Source organism: Solanum tuberosum, unplaced genomic scaffold, assembly GCF_000226075.1.
Source record: "Solanum tuberosum cultivar DM 1-3 516 R44 unplaced genomic scaffold, SolTub_3.0 scf00144, whole genome shotgun sequence".
Taxonomy (NCBI): domain Eukaryota; kingdom Viridiplantae; phylum Streptophyta; class Magnoliopsida; order Solanales; family Solanaceae; genus Solanum; species Solanum tuberosum.
The window spans coordinates 776004-795912 of NW_006239074.1; the positions used below are offsets into that span (position 1 = coordinate 776004).

The window sequence follows — 19909 nt, forward strand, 5'->3', positions numbered from 1 at the left end:
GCCCACCCCCAAAAAAAAATAAAAAAATTTAAGTTTGTTTTTAAAAACTATTTTCAATTTCAAAAATTATTTTCTAGTCTGGTAAAAATAAAAGATATTTCTCAAAAATATTTTTCATTCATAGATCAAACGCTAAAAATCTTTTCCGAAAAATATTTTCTACTCACCAACCAAACATGAGAAAATAAGTCAAAAATCAACTTGTTTTCCAGGAAAACATTTTCCATGGAAAACATTTTCTTTCATACCAAACACACCCTTAGTTCTTAATTTATCTTTATCATTAATTATAGTCATTTCCCTATTACATTATTCAAGACATTGTATTTATTACTCTCTCCGTCCACAATTGTTTGTCAGGGTAAGGTCATGCACACCCCTCAAGGAAAATTTAATACAAGGTGTAATTTGACTAATATAACTCTACTATACCAAGAATGCCAAAAGTCCACATAACTTTTCAATTGAACTACACTATCATTAAGGGCAGAATTGGAAAAAAGTGACTAATTATTTCTTGATTGTTTAAATTAACAATTAATCTTGAACATCTATTTTTAGTATACCTGCCAAACAATTGTGGACGGAGGGAGTATATTCAAAGGGTGATACAGTAAAACTACCATTCTATTTATAGTTTCTTAAGAGGTGTGTCAAGTCAATAGTAGACAACTATTATTAGAGAGGGAGTACTTATTTCGTTTTAAAACAAGTGATATATTTAGTTTTTACATATCCTTAAAATTTTGTTTATTTTTTAAAAATAAGCAATATTTCTATTAGCTTATCCCTAATCAAATGTATTAAAAAAGAATAATTCTTTAGTGGTGTAAACTTAAATGTATTAAAACTTAAAAGGATAATTCAGGAAAAATAAGATCAATTATTTGTTGAAATTCTAGAACACCTCTTATTTTGAAACAAAATAAAAGTGCAAAGTATCATTTATTTTAGAACATAGTAGTGTAAAATACTATGAATCGGATGAAAATAAAAAATAAAAGAGAGAAAATAGTAGTGTAAAATATTCTATGGTCATTAAAACTATAGTATGATTCCTCTAAGCTGGTAAATGGGCAAAGTCCTTCAAGTTGTTCAACAAACAGACTACTCTAGACTGGAAAAAAATGCATCTTAAGTTAAGACTATGCTAGAACGCTAAGCTCTTAAAATACATCGGTCAATATGCCTGTCTCATTAAGAAATTTTGACCAAAAAATTTTCAATACTTGAGCATCGTCTGTGCTGTGCCTTCATCACAGTGCATAAAGAATGACACTGTTGAAACAACACGCTTAGATACGTAATGCCTCACGCCCCCACCAAAACAATTTCTTCGGTTGAAACTGACACCCAAAAAGGTAGTTATCAAAGAAACATGTCCACTGCTATAGCAAATAAGAGGAATGCCAACAGGGATGTGAAGGGGCAAAGACAAAATATTTACTGGAAGCACAAGTGGAGAAAGATCACGAAGAACATAAATTAAAAGGAGAGAACACAATGAGCCAGGAGAACCCGCTGGAATATGCATGTTGTAGTGGAAATCCTTTCAAGCACTGCTTTCATTAGGAGTCCCATTGGATTATTGGAATTTGTGTTGCTTAGATCGATCAAAAGACCAAACATTAAATCACACTATGCGGCCAATTGAAGGAGATAGGTTAATAGTCACTACCGTAGAAACTAAACCCGACTGCATTTGACATAATACACTGTCAAATGTTGCATCAAACAGCATATCACGCTTATAGAAACTACAACACACACAACTGTAGCAGAGCATCATTTATTATATTTCTCAACAAATTGGATTACCACTTCAAAGGCAAGATGAGCAGCAATCTAGGATAGCTACTAACACTTGACCTTAAAAAGTCAGAATTGAGTACTTGAAAGCTATCATTACTAACAAATTTGGATCTAACATTTGGTATAAATACAATGTAAAGCAACTGTACATTCGTGTCAAAAGAATTATCTAACCCTGCCAAAAAAATTCCTTCAGGTTATGTTTGCTGTAACTTCGAGAATTACTTTGTTTGTATCAACTTTCTGCATAGACTAACCACATGCAAGCGTGGTATGTGGAAAGATTGTGAGTGTAATCCTTGTGATTTGATTGTAACTGCCAAACAAACATCTGCAAAACTAGTAATATATACCCACAAAACAAGAATCAGACACACATGGAATGAAGCCAATTGTTCCAGTTTTAAATTTTATCAACAGATCTTTTTTGGGTGAAGTAAATACCTGACTACAGCAACAAGATATGAAAAATAAAGTTGGAAGAGAAGCTACTGCCATGGTTGTGATAATGAAACACTAGGTATTGATGCCTTCAGTCCTTGTTTGCCATGTATAGCAGAATTTAGCACATTGTACTGCTGGCTTACAGAGTCATAAAGTGCCTTTGTATATACCATCTTAGCCTGCATCAAGAAAAGTATTTACTCATAAGATCCTTTTTATTTATATGCAATTGACTTTTTCGGTGTGCAGTTTTTCCGCTTTCGATTCATCTCTCATTTCCTTTCCTTGATCAAACCAGCCACGATGCATTTCCCATCTATTTGGGAGGAGGGAGGGGATGGGGAGAAAGAAAAAAAAAAGAGTTCCAATAGCATCTCATAAAAATAAGATGCAAATCTTTGGCTGTGAAATGGAACATCGATTTAAGATTGAAAACCCCATGGAAATAGAATATTAAAGAGAATTCTTGCAGTGAAATGGAAGAAGACTGAATTGGTGAAAACCATTTCCTTTAGTGAACAATAGAAAGCTGAGGCAAGTGGAAAATGTTAGAGCTTAAGGTCTGAAGGGCAGTGAAATTAGTTGAACCATCTTCTTTATGTAATGTAATGATAGAAAGAGAGGCAAAAGAAAAATGTTTGAGCTGAAGGTCTGAAAGGGTCTGGGAAGAGAAGAATTTTGCAACAGAAAACTGATACTACAGAAGTTGGAGGTAGAAAAATTAGTAGTACAACTGTCGAGTACAGCAGCTTAGGTAGCTTAAAATATAAGGAGAAAACACAGATGACACCCAAACAAGTCAGTTTACACCTGTGGAGGTAGCTTTATATTACTCCCTCCGTTTAAAAAAGAATGATCTCTTTTCCTTTTTAGTCAGTTTCAAAAAGATTGACCTTTCTTTTTTTGGTAACATTTTAATTTCAGCTTTCCACGTGGTTTGTTTAAGGCCACAAGATTAAAGGGCAATTTTGTACATTTGACATAACTTTAATTTAGGACCACAAGATTCAAAAGTCTTATTTATTTTCTTAAACTCCGTGCCAAGTCAAACTAGACCATTCTTTTTGAAACGGAGGGAGTAGCAATTAGTGTTACTAAAAGTCGCATCAACCAACTTCCAATATAATTCAACACTCTGGGCTAGTTCATCATTCATTTGAATTTCATGGAAACAATATTTTCTTTTTTGGCACATTGGAAGGTTCTCTATCTTATTTTATTTGTAAGGAAAAAAAGTATCACAAAATTTCCATCTTTAATTCATTTTCTTTTCCTCTGATTTGGGGACAGATTTAACTATCCTCAGAGAGCTTATAGATGCAGATTTTAGCTTCAGTTTATAGAATTAACTTGACAAAAAATGAATAAAACAAAACAGTATTAGATGAATGTTTTATTTGCATATTTTTTTATTTTTTTTTATGACAAGGGAAACCCGCAGCCTCTACCCTTTGGGTGCGCACAGGGTAAAACCCCCGCTCCTATGCAATAGCTCGCAAACCACATAGGAGAGGTAACCCGCACTAGGTCCCGCAGCCGCTACCCTTTGGGTGCGCACAGGGTAAAACCCCCGCTCCTATGCAATAGCTCGCAAACCACATAGGAGAGGTAACCCGCACTAGGTAAGCCCGGCACGACGAGCTCGACCCAGAAGGCAAACCCCTTGCTTTCGCTGGCAAGGGGTTTAGAACCTGAGACCTCCAACATGGAAGTCCCAAGCCCAAACCACTGGGCCACCCCGAAGGGTTTTATTTGCATATTGAAAGTTCCTTTGGAGCTTTACTTCTTAACTTTCCACCAACAAGAGAAAGATCAACTGAAGGAATCAAAATTTCTGCTAAACCTGCCCCCCTCTTAGCAAAGGTCAACTAGCTGTTCATTTGGGTCTCAAATAGGAAAGCGAAAGAGTTTGGTCCAACTTTCCTTCTCCTCCTTCATTCTCTATTAAATAGAATGAATCTCCCCAGGTTCACCAACAAATACCACTAAACCTTTCATTAGGCTGTCAAATTTAGTTCAAAAAAAGCTTCCAATAATTTAAGTATTAAACCAAAGTGGACTTCCCGTAAAAACTAACCTCAGGGTCCTCCAAAGCACCAGCAACCTCATGAAAATCAATTTTGGGTGCCACAGATATGCCAGCTCCATGAAAAGATACAACTCTTTTCTCCCCGATATTTTTCTCAACCTGTACTCTCGCAAGCAGGGATATGTAAAAAAACATAAAGTCATTACAGAAACAAACATAATTGACACAGTGACCAACCTGGGCGGGAGGGGGCATAATATCATGGCACAAAATTGCTAGAGGATAAATGTGACCAGGGACACCAGCATGTTGTACAAGCCTCCTCATGTTGTCTGTCGCGGAAGCATCAAATGGTGCCTGAAGAAAGACAAGCAAAATGTTCAACCACAAGCTGCTCAAAATCAATTAATCAACTATCCATCAGTGGCAGATCAGTTGGAATCTGTTATATGATTCCTCTATATCCATTCAGGCCCATTTCATTCCAATGCATAATACTTGGCCTTTTAAAGGCAAATTATGGGTTCTCTAAACCAAACACCTGTTCCTTGAAAAATAATTAGCTTAGTCCTAACTAACTGGTATTTACCTATATGGATCTGGCTCTTTTGGAAAAATAAATTCAAATTTTTAAAAAAATGTCTCTTAACTAAGCATCATGATGAAGCATAAATACCAAAACTTTTGAAACTAACTGCCCATCATATACATAGAACTATGCTGGAGAAGAAGAGATATTATCACGGCTTATCAAAATCACCTAGAACTGTCACAAGGCAAGTGTAATGGAGAAGTTTATTGCTGAACAAACAGAATAGGAAGAAGCAGTGAACCATAGCATGTACCCATGCAAATCTCAATAGGATACAAACAGTTAACTCTCCCTTAAAAGTTCAGGCAAATAATGCCAACATATTCTGAGAACTGAATCATAAATGTCCCAGCACACATCTGCAGATGACTATTCTCTTAAAGAGTCATGAACAACCACACCTAGGAAATGGCTATTGGTCAGGAACACAAAAAATTTTAAACAACAGGTCAGAAAACTATAACATTTCCCCCCCCCCCCCTAATGAAGTTCACCTAGCAAGAAGCAATCAAGAACAGCAGACAATTAAGTCAGTGGAAGAAAATTTTAAGATGTGAACTGGCATCAGATGTAATTCAGAAGATGTGGGAGCCTTGCCCTATATTTCATAGGCAGGGAAAGCAAATCAGACCACAAAGGAATTAAGAATCACTTAAAAGAATGAATAAGGTAGCAACACTTCCTCCTTCAAACTATGATAGTTTTTCAACTATGGGACTTCCCAAAATGTTTTCACCACTCCACTTAGATTATTATTTTATACAACTTTCAAGAATTCAAATTTGTTTCAGTGTTCTTCATCAAACTAACCTTTGAAGCACTATTTAATTTTTTTCCTATACTACCACTAATAAAATACAGAGTCAAATTAATATATCAAACCCCCTCCTCTGCACAAACACAGTCATATGAATGAAACGGAGAAAATACCTTGTCAAGGAAATGGATGTTTGCCATGCTTGCAAGTGCGTCCATCAAATAAAATGAAAAGATAAATATACGGAAATACAACTATAATTATTAAATACAAAAAGGAATCTTACTGGATACCATTCGTTTGTAACAGGGTCTGGCCTATCTCTTCCACCACTAGGAGCAATCCATATTATTTTTGATCCACCCCTGGATCACAAGTACATGTATGCTTCCATCAAAAGAGCAATAGTGGAATATCAAAAAGAGCATTTGTGAGCTATCTCGAATTGCCAAAGAAACATGTATCATTGGATGTCCTCTTTTATTATTGTGCTAACTATACCAACAGTTCACTAGGACTTGAAGTATGAATCTGATAAAGCAATCATATAGTGGATGATGATTGAACTTCACATCCATGATCATGAGAAAACTTCCATCTATCGTATCTGTATTATCTTCTGCACATTCATATTAGAAGTCATTTCTACCGCAACTTGCTCTATGATTTTCCTCCATGCAGAATAATCAAGCAGGGTTAACCCCTTCGTGAAAGAACTATTACACACCTGAGCAAACAAGCTTTTCTGATAGGTAGAGAAGATTAAGAGTACACATGCAACATTAGGCTTAGCTTGCCATTTAATCATGTTCAATACGTGTAGAACTTAGAAGAGCGAATCTTCCATTTTTTCGCAACACTTGGCAGAAAAAATGTTAATGAGAGATTGGCACAGGATAAAATTGTATACTAATGCCTCCAGAATAAGACCCCAAGACTGCCTGACATTAAAACTTCCTAAGTAAAAGCTTCACCAAAATACTCCAAGAAAGACAAAGCAAAAGCAGCATAAGTACCTCAATAGCAAAGCCATCTCCTTCAAGCTTCTTGTGTTTGCTCTCTTTTTCATCTCAGCAAGTTCGGGGTCATCATTCATATGTTTTTTCGAATAAACACACAGGAGATTCCTAAACATATTAAGTTGGTCAAATGTCTAAAAGTAAATGATGATTTCTGTAATACTCTGACAATGCTATCTAAATGCACCTTCCCATGCTGAATGGCTTGCAAAGAGGATCAGTAATAACTCTATCTCCAGCAACATAAATCTGTTACCAGTAAGCATAATCTAGTGAATTAAGCTACTTCAGGTATAAATATCTTATAAAGTGCAAGAGGGTGGAAAAAGTAATAACAATGTTCTCAGCAATATCTGGGAGCTTTGATTCAATCAAGAGTGCAATAATCGCAGGATCGGCTTCACTTTGATGGTTTGACATCAAGACAACATTATCACCCTGAAATTAGTACAAAGAAATGGTGATTTGGTAAAGGCAACAGGAAAAATGATCAAGACAATGTGTAAAAAACCATGCAACAAAGAACTGGGTACAGTAAGCACTCAACAGTTTTCCATCTATAGTTAGTGTTATACAGCATCGAAGAAGAATATTCAACTTTATAAGAAGATCCTTTACACGTAAACCAGTGGCCGTGCAGGTGATATAGAGATAGTTGGTCCACCCACGACATTTTGAGCCAAGACTGTTATTCGTAACTCTTGTTTAAATAGTGAGCATATAATTTTGATGGATAAGAAGCCACATACATCTATAACTGGTAAGTAACTTTCCTTCACAAAACGCATAGAATGAGAAAGATACCTAAATATTTTCAATAAGAAGACGGACAAACCACCAAACAAAAGATAACAGAAGTTCGGAATTATGAAATATGTCAATATTCCTACTTCGGAGTTTCTACCATCTTTTGGAGGTTCAATCGTATAACGTATTAAAGCTGAGGGATACAAAGTCTTATGTACATTCGTCCCCCCAAACAAGGAAACTGCTGAATAGCGTGGAAATTGGGAAAAGTGATCTGGTTCATCCAGTAAGGCGAATAAGAAGAAAATATGGATCTTCGTGTAAGGGGGTCTGAAAAGCAAGGTCATGTTAAGCTCAAATTCTCAGAATGTGCTCTAGAAAAATCTTCCAGCATTGCTTGATTAATCAAGGAATTTTTTTTATGACAAGGGAAACCCGCAGCCTCTACCCTTTGGGTGTGCACATGGTAAAACCCCCGCTCCTATGCAATAGCTTGTTAAGAAGATCTTTTTTTAAATTTTTATCAAGTAAAAGTATTTTCATTCATATACATGGCCATAAACAGTGGTATACAAAGGGTATACCAAAAGGTGAGAATCTACAAAACATACAATTCTCTACAAACTCCACCCGATCATCTATATGATAAGGAACTTTTTGTGTGCACCAAAAGAAAATAAGGAAACAGAGACTACTACTCCTTCAAAAAGTCTCCTGCTCTCTCTCCAATCAACCCATATTAACACAAGTGGACCCACATTAAGCAGATACAAACATCAATTAGCAAAACCTTTTTCATTTGATTTACCATGATCCCCAACCAGTACAAGAACAAGAGGAGTGTTTTATGCTTGGTGTATTATTTCATGACAGGTGTCCAATGAGATCTCATGCATGCCGAGAATAAAGTTTCAATTCAAACGGTTCACTTTAAACAGCTAACCATGGAATGGCTATCCCCTTATTATTCATATCAATCATATATATATATATATATTTATTTTATTTTTTATTTTTTGAAACTGGTAACTTATATATATATTACTAAACAAAAAAACATCATGAAGTAGCAAATTAGTCGAGCGTAAGGCGTTATTATTCTGGAATCTTAAATGGAGACCCGCTAATAACGGATACAACTCACCGAAAAGTCATCTACAAAGAAAACGATAGATGGTAACTAATATAGTCTGAATATATTTACATAGTTATGACATTCACAAAACAAGGCAACCACGTGCAACGCACGTGTGGTGAATCTAGTATTACTAAAAGTGGGAACAAAAAACCAGAAAGTTGAAATACCAAAACAACCCTATAAAATTGAGTTATTTCAATATTACCATTAAAAAAAATTGTACTTTTATAAACTCTAAAAACTAAATTATATTTAGTTAATTAAATATTAATTATAGGTAATTTAAAGATCAACAATTGATGTGTAATTTAATGAAATTCTATTAAATGTTAAATAATTGATAAAAGAAAAGTTATTAGGAAAGAAGTTGCAACAGTTTAGCTTCCAACAGTTGAACTTTTCAATTTCTCTTTGTGAAATTCTATAACTAAACCTATACACTACAAGTCACTACATGGCTGCAACTAATTTGCAATAAAGGTACTGATCCCTTTTCTTGATAGTTGGAGAGAATTTTTTTTTTTAATTCACTTCTGATTCTTATTCTCATCTTAATATTGTGAAGCTTTTAAATATTTTGTACATTCTATGAGATCATATATATCCTATTTTGTTACACTAAAGGAATACCGTTTTTTCATTGTTTAGTTTGTTTGTCGGATCAGATACTTTTGAATTAATTTATCTTTTTGGTTCTTTTTATGGCATTATAAATTTCATTTGTTATTACTAATTAATGCAAATGTTATTATTTAGATAATACTCAACCAAACAATTCAAAAAAATAATCATGTTGTGACTCATACAGTAGAGGAATGATGATACATATTCATATCATAAGTAGTCTGAATTAGAACTCTATCACTATGTGTTAAACTTGATCAGGGGATAACTAAACTTGGTTAGGCGATAAACGTGCAACACACGTTCCCAGAAACTAGTTAGCATAATTACAGAAGAAACTAATAAATAGAAACACTCTTTAACAATCTGAAACGCCGAACCTGTTTAAGCTTCTCTGCCATTTCACCGAAAACTGAGATATTCCCAACATAAGAACTCCTACGAACTCGAAAATACTAGAGGTTAGATTCCGAAGTAAATCATGAGATCTGCAGGGAACAAGGCTGTTCACTTCTAACCAAAGAGCCAAACAAAGATAAATTTCTAATAACCACATTTGATATGCACTCACTAAAGCTGATTAAAAAAAATTCAATAGCAGCGGTATGTCTGTCCATAATGGAGATATTGTTCGCAAGCACCCCTGGTAGAAGTAAAGCAGGGAGTTCCTCGAACAAGACAAACGATCCTCTAACATCATACTTCATCTGAAAGAATTACAAATTTTGAATTTCCTATCCACTACTCAACAATGTGCAACTTCACCCTTTGTTTTAAAATATGCGTCTTACTTTCCTTTTTGGTATGCTTAACTCTTTAATTCCAACATCATGCATAGCATGTTTAAGAACACAAGAATCAAGATCATTTTGATACATTACCTATATCTTTAGGTTAAGATCACAAGATTAAAAAATCTCCCTACCTTGAACAACGTGTCCAGCCACACTAAAGACACATAAATTGAAACAGAGGGAGAAAAATATATCCCTACACAATAGTAATTTTACACGATGGGCTAAGCTTCATAAGTAACTCAACCCACACAACTCAGCTAAGTGCTACAGACTAACTAGCTATTAAACAGTCAAATAGAAATCAACTTAAATACCAGCTACATTGTGTGGTGATTAAGTTGTTCATACAATAACTACGTGACTTCAATTTGTAAGTATTTTGCTAATTATTCCTCTTTTCAGGAGGTTTATTACATACTTATCTTTAAAAGAACAAGGATACTTTTTATGTCGTTTTCAAATATCCATATTTAGATCAGAAAATCAATGGAATAAGGTCTGATTGAATGGATAGTTAAATTGTTAGACACCCAGTATTTTGAATCGTGTCATCCTTTTTGGACTTAAGGATTGCTATGAGGCATATTAGTAAGATCATCACTGGGTAAAAATAATATACAGACACTAGAGCATGACGAACTATTCATCAGAATAGTGCAACAGCTTAGCTCTTTCTTTCAGCTAAAGAAGTTGGAGGATTTTCCCAACCAATTGAGAAAATAGCATCATTATACCTAAACTACAATGAAAAAATAATTAGGGTAATAACAAAATTATTTATTCCCCATACATAATGGCAAAAGATTTAGTTATCCCTTTCATCAATGGTCAAAATGATTTTCTGCTGGCCATTAAAGTTAAGAACAATTATTCTAACATGACATAATCTCTTTCTCCTTTAGAGATATAAATGATTTCAGTAGCTTTACTATCTGCTCTTAACCCAATCTTCCAACATGTTATTCTCTCATATATTCACCCACCACCTTGTATGTACTAGAACTAGCACCAGCTTATCTGTACCTAAATCTATATAGGCATCATTCCATTATTTACAAGGTATAAAGTGGACATATAGAGCATGCCTGGTCTTGAATTTGTTGATCTAAACAAGCAAATATTACAATGAAAAAAGGATGTAAATCAAAGGATATATTTAAGCTGTTTACTCGAATAATTCCTGTGAATTCAATCATTAACCAGATTGAAAGAACCACACTCATTTTTTAAGTTAGTCAAACTATTACATGATACTTAACACTACAGAGAGAGAACTGAGACTCACCTGAAATCAACTAGCTGGCGGATATAATTTTGACCAAACTTGTAATAGTCAAAAGGTTCACGAATGGCCTTATGATATGGCGAGAATTCAAAAGGATCCTGAAATAAGAACATTGCTACATTTTACAATGTTACATTCTAACAACTTGATAGAATACATGTGTGCTTAGATGAAGTAAAGAGAAACAAAGATATAGGGGAAACTTCTCGCATGAATTTGAAAAATCCACACGGCAGAAGACTACCTTCACATCCACAAAAACACGATCAAATACAAGAGCCATGTTATACAAAGTGGCCTCATCTGCTTTGGGGACTCCACTTTGTAAAACCTATAAAAAAACAATCAGGAAAAATCAAGTGGGGAACATGACCACAACAAGTTTTCCAAATAAACAAAAAAGAAAATGCCAAACTCCACAATCAAGAAAAATCAAGAGGGGCACATGACCACAACAAGTTCTCCAAATAAACAAAAAAGAAAAGGCCAAACTCCAAGTCTCAACAAGCTCATTCTCTCTCAAAGAAAAGTGCATGAGTATCATGAATAAAGTAAATCCAAACAGATTGATAATATGATAAGTCTAAAAGATTGATTGGATTACTTTACCAAATATGATAAGTCCAAAAGTAGTAGTCTTTCCAAGAATGAAATAAATGAAATTCTCTACATTTTAGCTGGAAAGAGGGAGTGAGGAGGGGAGTTATTCTTTGATATTTAAAATAAGATATACTTGAGAAGTAGGAACAAGAAAGACACTTGCGGAAAAATCAGGCAAAGACAAACATACAAATATAAGCAACTCCTCTAGATTTATCTTTATTATTGTTTTGCCATCCCAAGGTCATATCTTCCATGCTCTAGGAAGAAATGATACTGAACTTGTTGAGTGTTAGACTACATTTAGAATCTTCACAAGGGCTTAACCTATTATCTTCAGGTCATTTTCTGAAAATATTTGGCCCCGTAATAATGTCTTTCCACATAATTGGTTACAAAAAAGTCATGGCATGCCAAATTGTGGCTTCTCTCTCCACTTTAGCTTTTCCAGCTCCAGAGTTTTATCTACTGTTATTGGTACAGCATGAACTTCTTTTTTTATACCAACAGCGTGTAGTTACATAATACCATCTACTAAATCCAAATGATCAAATACATTAAAAGAAACAAAATATTCATCATTGTTGAAGTGTGTAACCATCTCATCTAAAAGCCTAAGTTGTTAGAGAGAGCACACTTTTATTATTTAATTGTATTCTCAACAATCATCTTAAATCTATTATATACTGTTCTTTAGTAACCTAAGAAAACATGTTATGTCCCAGAAAGTATGTTCATGCAAGACGACTCTTGCATATGAGCAAACATATCTAAGCGAACAAAGCACCCGTGACCCAACACTTAAACAAGTACATTTATCCACAAGTTCGAAGAAAGGTATTTTACTGCATTCCGATAGTTCTGATACAAATCCTCCATTCCTTCAGCAACATTAAGCGGCAGTTTTTCATCTTCCACAGCTTTTTGAACAGCAGATAGCAAGTCTGCACAGAAAATAGAACACTCAATGCAAGGGGTAAAGACAGAAAAAGGTTCAATCAGAACAATTAGAATAGATCTACCAAAATAAAGTCTCTGCACAAGGACAAGGGACTCATCTGCTGAGCAGTATGTTTAAATTTAGCAAACAAAAGAATCAAGACACTAAAAGATAGCAAGGTGAGTAGATAAGCATCGGCAGCAAAGGTCTTATACTTGCAACTGCCACAAACATCCTAGTAGGTTTCTAAATCCTTTTAGACGAAGTTTTCTAGAATACTGCAGCACTTCCGCTATTCTTGAACTATAACTTGCAATACCAACCCTTACTCAGATATCCACGGTTTCTCTTGTTGATCGGTAAACAATATCAATAGAAAGTTCCAGATGGTAATGCACCCATAAACGTTGAAGTACATAAGTATTCGAAGGAAACTAGACACCATGAAAAAACCTATGAGATACTTCAAATCCCAAACAAGTACCAAGTATACAACATGTAAAAGACTCGAGCTATCTGATTACCTTGACAAACATTTATATATACCTTGCAACATATACTGCACTCATCCCAAATCACCTGTCAAAAATATAAGCTGACAACATGACATGTATTTAAGACCCTGCTTTGTAAAATTTCATGTAGATGACTAACCTCTAAGACATGACATGTTTTAAAGACCCTACTTTGAAAATTTCATGTAGATGATCAGCCCCTAGGACAGACAGTGCTGGTTGAGAACTGCTTCAGATGTCTGTCAAGGCACAAGCCACAGCCCGAAAAGAAAGAAAAAACAGGAGAAGATTATACCATGTTTACCCAAAAAGACGAAGGAAAAAAGCACTCAAGGTTTTCAGCCATATCTTTAATTTTTTTTTTAAAAATGACTTTTTATATCCAATCTTTGATAGGTACAGTTACCCGGTACTTGTGCCCAACACCATGGTTATCAAAAAAAGAAAAATAAGTCATGGAAAAGAAGGAAAACTGCTCCATTAAAGTCTAATAGGAAGCATTCTGAGAATCATAACTTTATACCTCATCTTGTTTTACAAGAAATTTAAGACCGCATTTGTACAATAACTTTAACTTTTATGCCAAGTCACGGTTCTTTAAATATACTTCTTGCTGAAAATCATATTCCACTTGAGTCCACCTTGTGTGCAGTTTACATAGTCCATATAAGAATATATCATTGGAGATGAACTAGTTTAAAGTGCTTTATATGATTTTCTTTACATAGACTTTCCCCCTTATGCCACTACGTACGCACTTAATATATCATTGGAGATGAACAAGTTTAAAGTGCTTTATATGATTTTCTTTACATAGACTTTCCCCTTTATGCCACTACGTACGCACTTACACATGTATTAAGATAGTAATGATTATGACATATGACAATTACCAGGAGAATCGAAATCCTCCAGAAAGCAAGAAGGAAGATCCAAAAGGAGTGGAAGAACAAAATCGGAAAGAAAACTAAGCTTCCAATCCACATTCTAAACTACTTATTGAAAATAAAATCTATCAGAATAGCATACAGACCACAGAATTCTTCAGCATGGTATTTGTTTCTATTTCCCAACTGAGTTAGAAACCACATTCTAAGTGCAAACATAGTATAAGTGTGTGTTAAGTCAGTCAAGATCCAACTAGGTGACACGTTATCAGAAAAAGATCCAACTAGGTCATGCATTTTACAATACCTGCATGGGTTCTGAGACTTGTAAGATACGACAAATGAAGTGTAAGCTAGCTTGAAACTAAGATCCACGGATGCTTCATACGACGAAGTAATGACTTTGTTGTCAATCAAGAGGAGATCTATACATTTTATTTTTTAAAAATGCAAAAACTGCCAAGCATTACTTAACCGAGCTAAAGTTACCATAATAACCATAGTGTGGCCCCCAAGGCCTAGCTCAAGTGGCAAAAGGTGGAGGATTTGTGGCTTAGGTCGCAGGTTCAAGCCCCACACCATGCAAAGCGAAGCCCGGTATTTAAGTGGAGAAGGGTAGAGGGGCGGGCCCATTATCCACCGAGTTTAGAAGGCTGTGATTGGTCCAAAGAGCGGGTCACAGACGGATTTCTCGGTTATCAAAAATAAATAAAAAATAACCATAGTGTGTGTCCAGAAAAGGAACCAACTATACATCACTAACCTGCAGTAATAGAATGGAGTGTGCATGCATATCGGAAGACAAGAAAGCAGTCAAATGAAGGAAGGGAGAGATTGAATGGTGACTGCAAAAGACGGAGCAAGAGATATCGTATAGCAATACCTTTTTGTAAAGAGTGCTGAAAATGAGATACTACCACAGATGTCAAAAAGTGATCCTTTAGTCTTAACTGGTGACTTCAATGTCCCAAATATGACAATTGCAAATTGGTGATTCCAGAATCAACCATTAAAACTTCACATGTACCCATAATAAATGTCAAATGTGAAAAAAAGGTCGAGAGAAATCTTGTTATACAAAACAAAAGTGTACTTCTATGGAAAAGGATTGTTGCCTAACCAACTTCTGGAAAATTATCAACAGAAGTTCTCATAGAAGCCGAGAATGAAGTTTTTACTATGTACATGTCCTACCATGAATTAGTAACTGCTTCCAATTTCAAGAAAAAATCTCAATTTTCTCGAACTTCCCATCTTTGGAATAGTTACAGAATCTCCATGAATGCAAACCAGTCTATAGATTCTATCTCACAGCAATTAACTCCTTCACACCAAACAGGGGGGCAGAGAAAGCAGAAGTGAATAGAAACCACTAAGCGTCTTAATTCTCTTTAACAATCCAATGTTGTTTGTCTATTTGCCTGTTTGCTTTGGTGTTCATAACAAGATTTTCCACCTCCTAATCATTTCGTCTTACTCTTCAATTTATATCATTCCCATCATCCCGTCCACTATAATTTGTCAAGTCTCTCACCATCCACAGGTTAGCGAGCACTTCCATCTAGATGGACTGGTGTTACATTATAGTAGCACTGTTCCTCAAGTGTAATTCCGCTAGTTATCCGTTTGAGAAGTCCCTATAAAATTAGAAGCAACAAAGCCCAACTGATGTGCTTCATAGACAATACATCTCGTTCACCATCAAAAATAAAACAATCGTTGAGCCTACTGTAAGTCCGTCCTAATAGATATCGTCACAGATTACTAGAAAGATCAAAACCTACTATACTCGGTGCATCAAGGTTAAAAAAAACTCATTGATTTGGTGTTTAAACTGTTAAGTATGCTTGCACAGATAAGTACTCTTATTGCAATTTTATGCCAACATCAATTTCATTAATACCACTACTGAAACTGCTTATGCAACCAACCAATTGATCTCTTAGAATGGAACTTTTGTACTACAAGTCTATTTGATAGGAATATTAGGAAAAACCAAAGAGTAAACAAACATTAGATAACTATCGTTTTATTTCACCTTGGACATAGAGTTCAATAGTTAATGTGGCAAAGCAATTATTACTTGACAAAATTCACAGTGAACTCCATGCTAAATGCAATATTAGTTCTATTTATCTATGGGCTCAACACATTTTCTTAAGAGCAACAAACATAGGGCAAATAAAAAAATAAATATGCATTTCCGCAAATGTAATAACGCGCCTCATATGTTCAGCATTGTTAATTGTGAAGAATATTGAGAAATTCAATGCATTCGAAAGAAAACAACATTGTAGCGTGAATGTGTACAATAGTCACTGGCATAATACGCACAAAATGCTAAACCCCACCGAAATAGCACAAAATGCACAAGATATTCCAACAGAGAACAAGAGTACAGAGAAAATAAACCACACTGAAATAGCACAAAATGCACAAGACACTTCAAATTCAAAAAGAAAATAAGCGAGAGTAGCAATATAAAGCACAAAATGCACAAGATATTTCAAATTAAAGAAAAAATAATAATAGTTAGAGATAAACCTTCTCCAGTGCGTGCGTCAAGGAAGTCTCGGGACTGCGGAAGCTCATGGCTCTCAGAAGCAGAAACCGTCATGGCATCTTCAATCATTTCTGCCATTCCACGTACCTTCGAAGCACAAAAAACGGCACACCGCAGCTTCCGAATCCCAACAGTCCTCGATTTCACACCGAAGCAGGAAATCGGAAATAGAGTCGAAGTTGCTGCAGAAGAAACAGTTGTTACTACTACTGGAACACAAGTTGAAAATGAAGATAACTGCCTCGGAATGCGTGCAGAAGAAGACGAAGCGGAAGAAAGCATGAAGGAGGAAGAAGAAGACGAAGCCGCTGAGAGGATCAACATCACCACAGACTGGAGAGCTTTAGAGAGAGAAAGGGTCGGGAAAGAAAGTGAGTGAAATGAATATGTGCGTGTGCTGTGAGAGAGAGAGAGTTTTTATCAGGAATGAGAGCACGTGCTTTCCATCGCCCAATTGTGTGTGTGATACAGTTATTCGAGTTTTTTTTTTTCTTCTTTTTGTTTTTTTTTGGTTATTTATCTGAAAATACTTTTTCATTTATTTCATTGGCTTTTGTGGAACTAAGCTAGACTTATCTGGACACGTGTAACAACCATACGCCCTTCTTCTGGAATAGTGGCAATAGCCTATTAGACCAACCTTTGAGTAACTTTTCTCCAACGGAAGAAAAGTATTCGAGTTCGTGGTGAGTTATAAGGTAATAATTTCAAAAATAAAATATTAAAATTATTTTATTGAATATTTAATTGGAGGTATTAGGCAGCTTTAAAATTATTTATCTTATTATTTATATTTTAGTGATGAAATAAATTATTATATATATGTGTGAAATAATTTAATTTTTTTATATGTGAAATAATGAATCTTGGAATAAGTTGTTCACAATCAAATAATCCCATAAGTTTAGCATGAAAAAATTCATTTTGTTCTTACTTGAATATTTTGAAGAAAAGAAAATACAATTTATTTTTTATTTTTGGAAAAATAACGTCCCGACGAGATGAGGGAAGACATTTCTTAAACCTTTTCTAGGCCATTTATTTTTTTTGAGAAAAAATAATGATGATAGAATATTAGATTGGTAACAATCATTTCCATTGAGGGGTCGAATAAGGTGGGGGTATTTTAAGAATAAGGATAAAATAAAATGTTATATTGTATTTGAATTTTGATTAATGGTATGAACTTATCATTTAATTTAGATTGTTTTTTCTCGTTTCCTATTGGGGATGAATTGATTAATACTAAAAATTAATTAATAAAAATAACATGATAAAATAGTCATATAAATTATTATTTTCTTAATTGATGTGTCAAATCATGACAAGTAAAAATGAAAAAAAGAAACAATTTTCCTTCAAAATAAAGTTACTTTTTGCTATTTTCAAAAATCTAGAAGTCTAAGTACAACTAAAAAAATTTATGTTGAGTAAATTATTTCCTTCGTTTACTTTATTTATGGGAGAAGGGTTTGATATACCCCTCAATTTTGTCATTTAGAGCTGATATACCCCTCGTTATGAAAGTGGCTCATATATACCCCTACTTATATATAAATGGCTCACATATACCCTTTTCCCCTAACGAAAATGAAAAATAATAATTTGAGGTTAGTTTTTTATTATTTTTAAAAAAAATATAATTTCATATGAGTATATTTAATCCTCCTCAAACATATATATATTTTTTAACTTATTTTTGTTTCAATGACTAATTTAGATTTATTATTTTTGATGGTCAAATTTATTTATGTTTCACTAATATTCTTGTAAAACTTATTATAGATGACCAAAATTTTTTTCTTCAAATACAAAAATTAAATTACAATATAGACAAAAAAAATAGTTTTAAATTATAATATAGCCACAAAAAAATAGTTTTAAATTTTTTTCTTTACACTAAGGAATGAAAGAAAATAAAATAAAATAAGAAACTCAAATAATTATAATAAAGAAGTCAAAATAATCTATGTATGAAAAGATTAAATATACCTTGAACTTTGCTAGAAGAATCATATATACCCCTAAATAATTTTAAGAAATTAAAGTACAAAATAATAAATTTAAAACTAACTTTTCACTTCCGTTAAATGAAGGGTATATGTGAGCTCATTTTGTAACAGTAGGGGTATATGTGAGCCGTTTGTATAACGGTAAGGGTATATATGAGCCACTTTCATAACGAGGGGCATATCAACTCCAAATGACAAAGTTGAGGGGTATATCAGGCCCTTTTCCCTTTATAATATCAACATAATTTCGTATGCGTATCAATGACTTCTTCGTGTGTACGTTATGTAGGAAATATTTTGAAGAATATTTTTTAATTTTTCTAATGTTTTATGGGTTAAAAGGTTTAGAAAAAAACAAATTCTTTAGAAATGAGGAAAATAAATTTCCTAATGAAAATAGGAAGAAAAAAAATAGGTTCAGAATTGAAATTAAAAGTTCACTATCAACCTCACCCATCCAAACCCCATCGCTTGACCATTCCAACACCAAACTCCACTCCTCACCCATTCCAACCTCGAACTCCACTTCCCACTTATTCAATCTCATTTCTATAATATTTTACTAGATAACGTATAAATATTTTTCTTCGTACCAAACACACGCTAGAAAATATATTAGAGGAATGAGAATACATTTTAAATTAATTTCTTCCACGCGCATGAGTTAGTGGGGGCAAATGAAATATGAACATTCTTTCTTACATTAAACTATTCTTTTAGGTATATCTCATAATTATAAACAATATATTAAAAAAATATTTTTAATACAATAATATATGGAGTGGGACAGAGAGAAGAGGAGAATAAGCCTTTGAAGATTTGAATAGACGTACGAGAAGTTACATGTCATACATCACATTTCAATCGTTTTGCATTAATTTTTGTTTAGTCCATGTGCAATTTTTCCCTAATTTGCAAAACAAAAGCTTTATATTTATTGTCCCAGAGAGGTAGCGGTTGCTCTGCATTTAATTTGATGTCAACGTACTTCGTTTAATTTTGAGGGATAAAAATAATTTTGAAATAAAATATTTATAGTATATTTTGTGTTTGATTGCAGTCTTGGGATTAGTTATACTATAATTAATGCATTTTCTTCATTTTAATTTATATATCTAGTTTGATTTAGCACGAAATAATTTTTTTTG

The 19909-nt window shown here is 34.0% G+C and overlaps 1 protein-coding gene across 2 annotated transcripts; it reads right to left on the reverse strand.

The window, feature by feature from the left end:
• Positions 1-1765: 1765 nt before the first annotated feature.
• On the reverse strand, positions 1766-17194 carry LOC102582761 (glycerol-3-phosphate acyltransferase, chloroplastic). Of its 2 annotated transcripts, none has more exons than XM_015311113.1 (13): positions 16731-17194; positions 12691-12788; positions 11489-11575; positions 11245-11342; positions 9543-9600; positions 6990-7091; positions 6841-6902; positions 6651-6761; positions 5921-5999; positions 4523-4642; positions 4334-4444; positions 2257-2435; positions 1766-2143 (listed from the first exon to the last, which is right to left on the reverse strand). In XM_015311113.1, the coding sequence occupies exons 1-12, from the start codon at positions 17071-17073 to the stop codon at positions 2301-2303; spliced, it is 1404 nt and encodes a 467-aa protein (XP_015166599.1). In that variant the 5' UTR covers positions 17074-17194; the 3' UTR covers positions 1766-2143; positions 2257-2300. The 2 variants fall into 2 exon arrangements, with proteins under 2 accessions (XP_015166599.1, XP_006352898.1); XM_006352836.2 differs by having other exon boundaries at positions 1766-2151; positions 16731-17193.
• Between the last annotated feature and the right edge of the window lie 2715 nt (positions 17195-19909).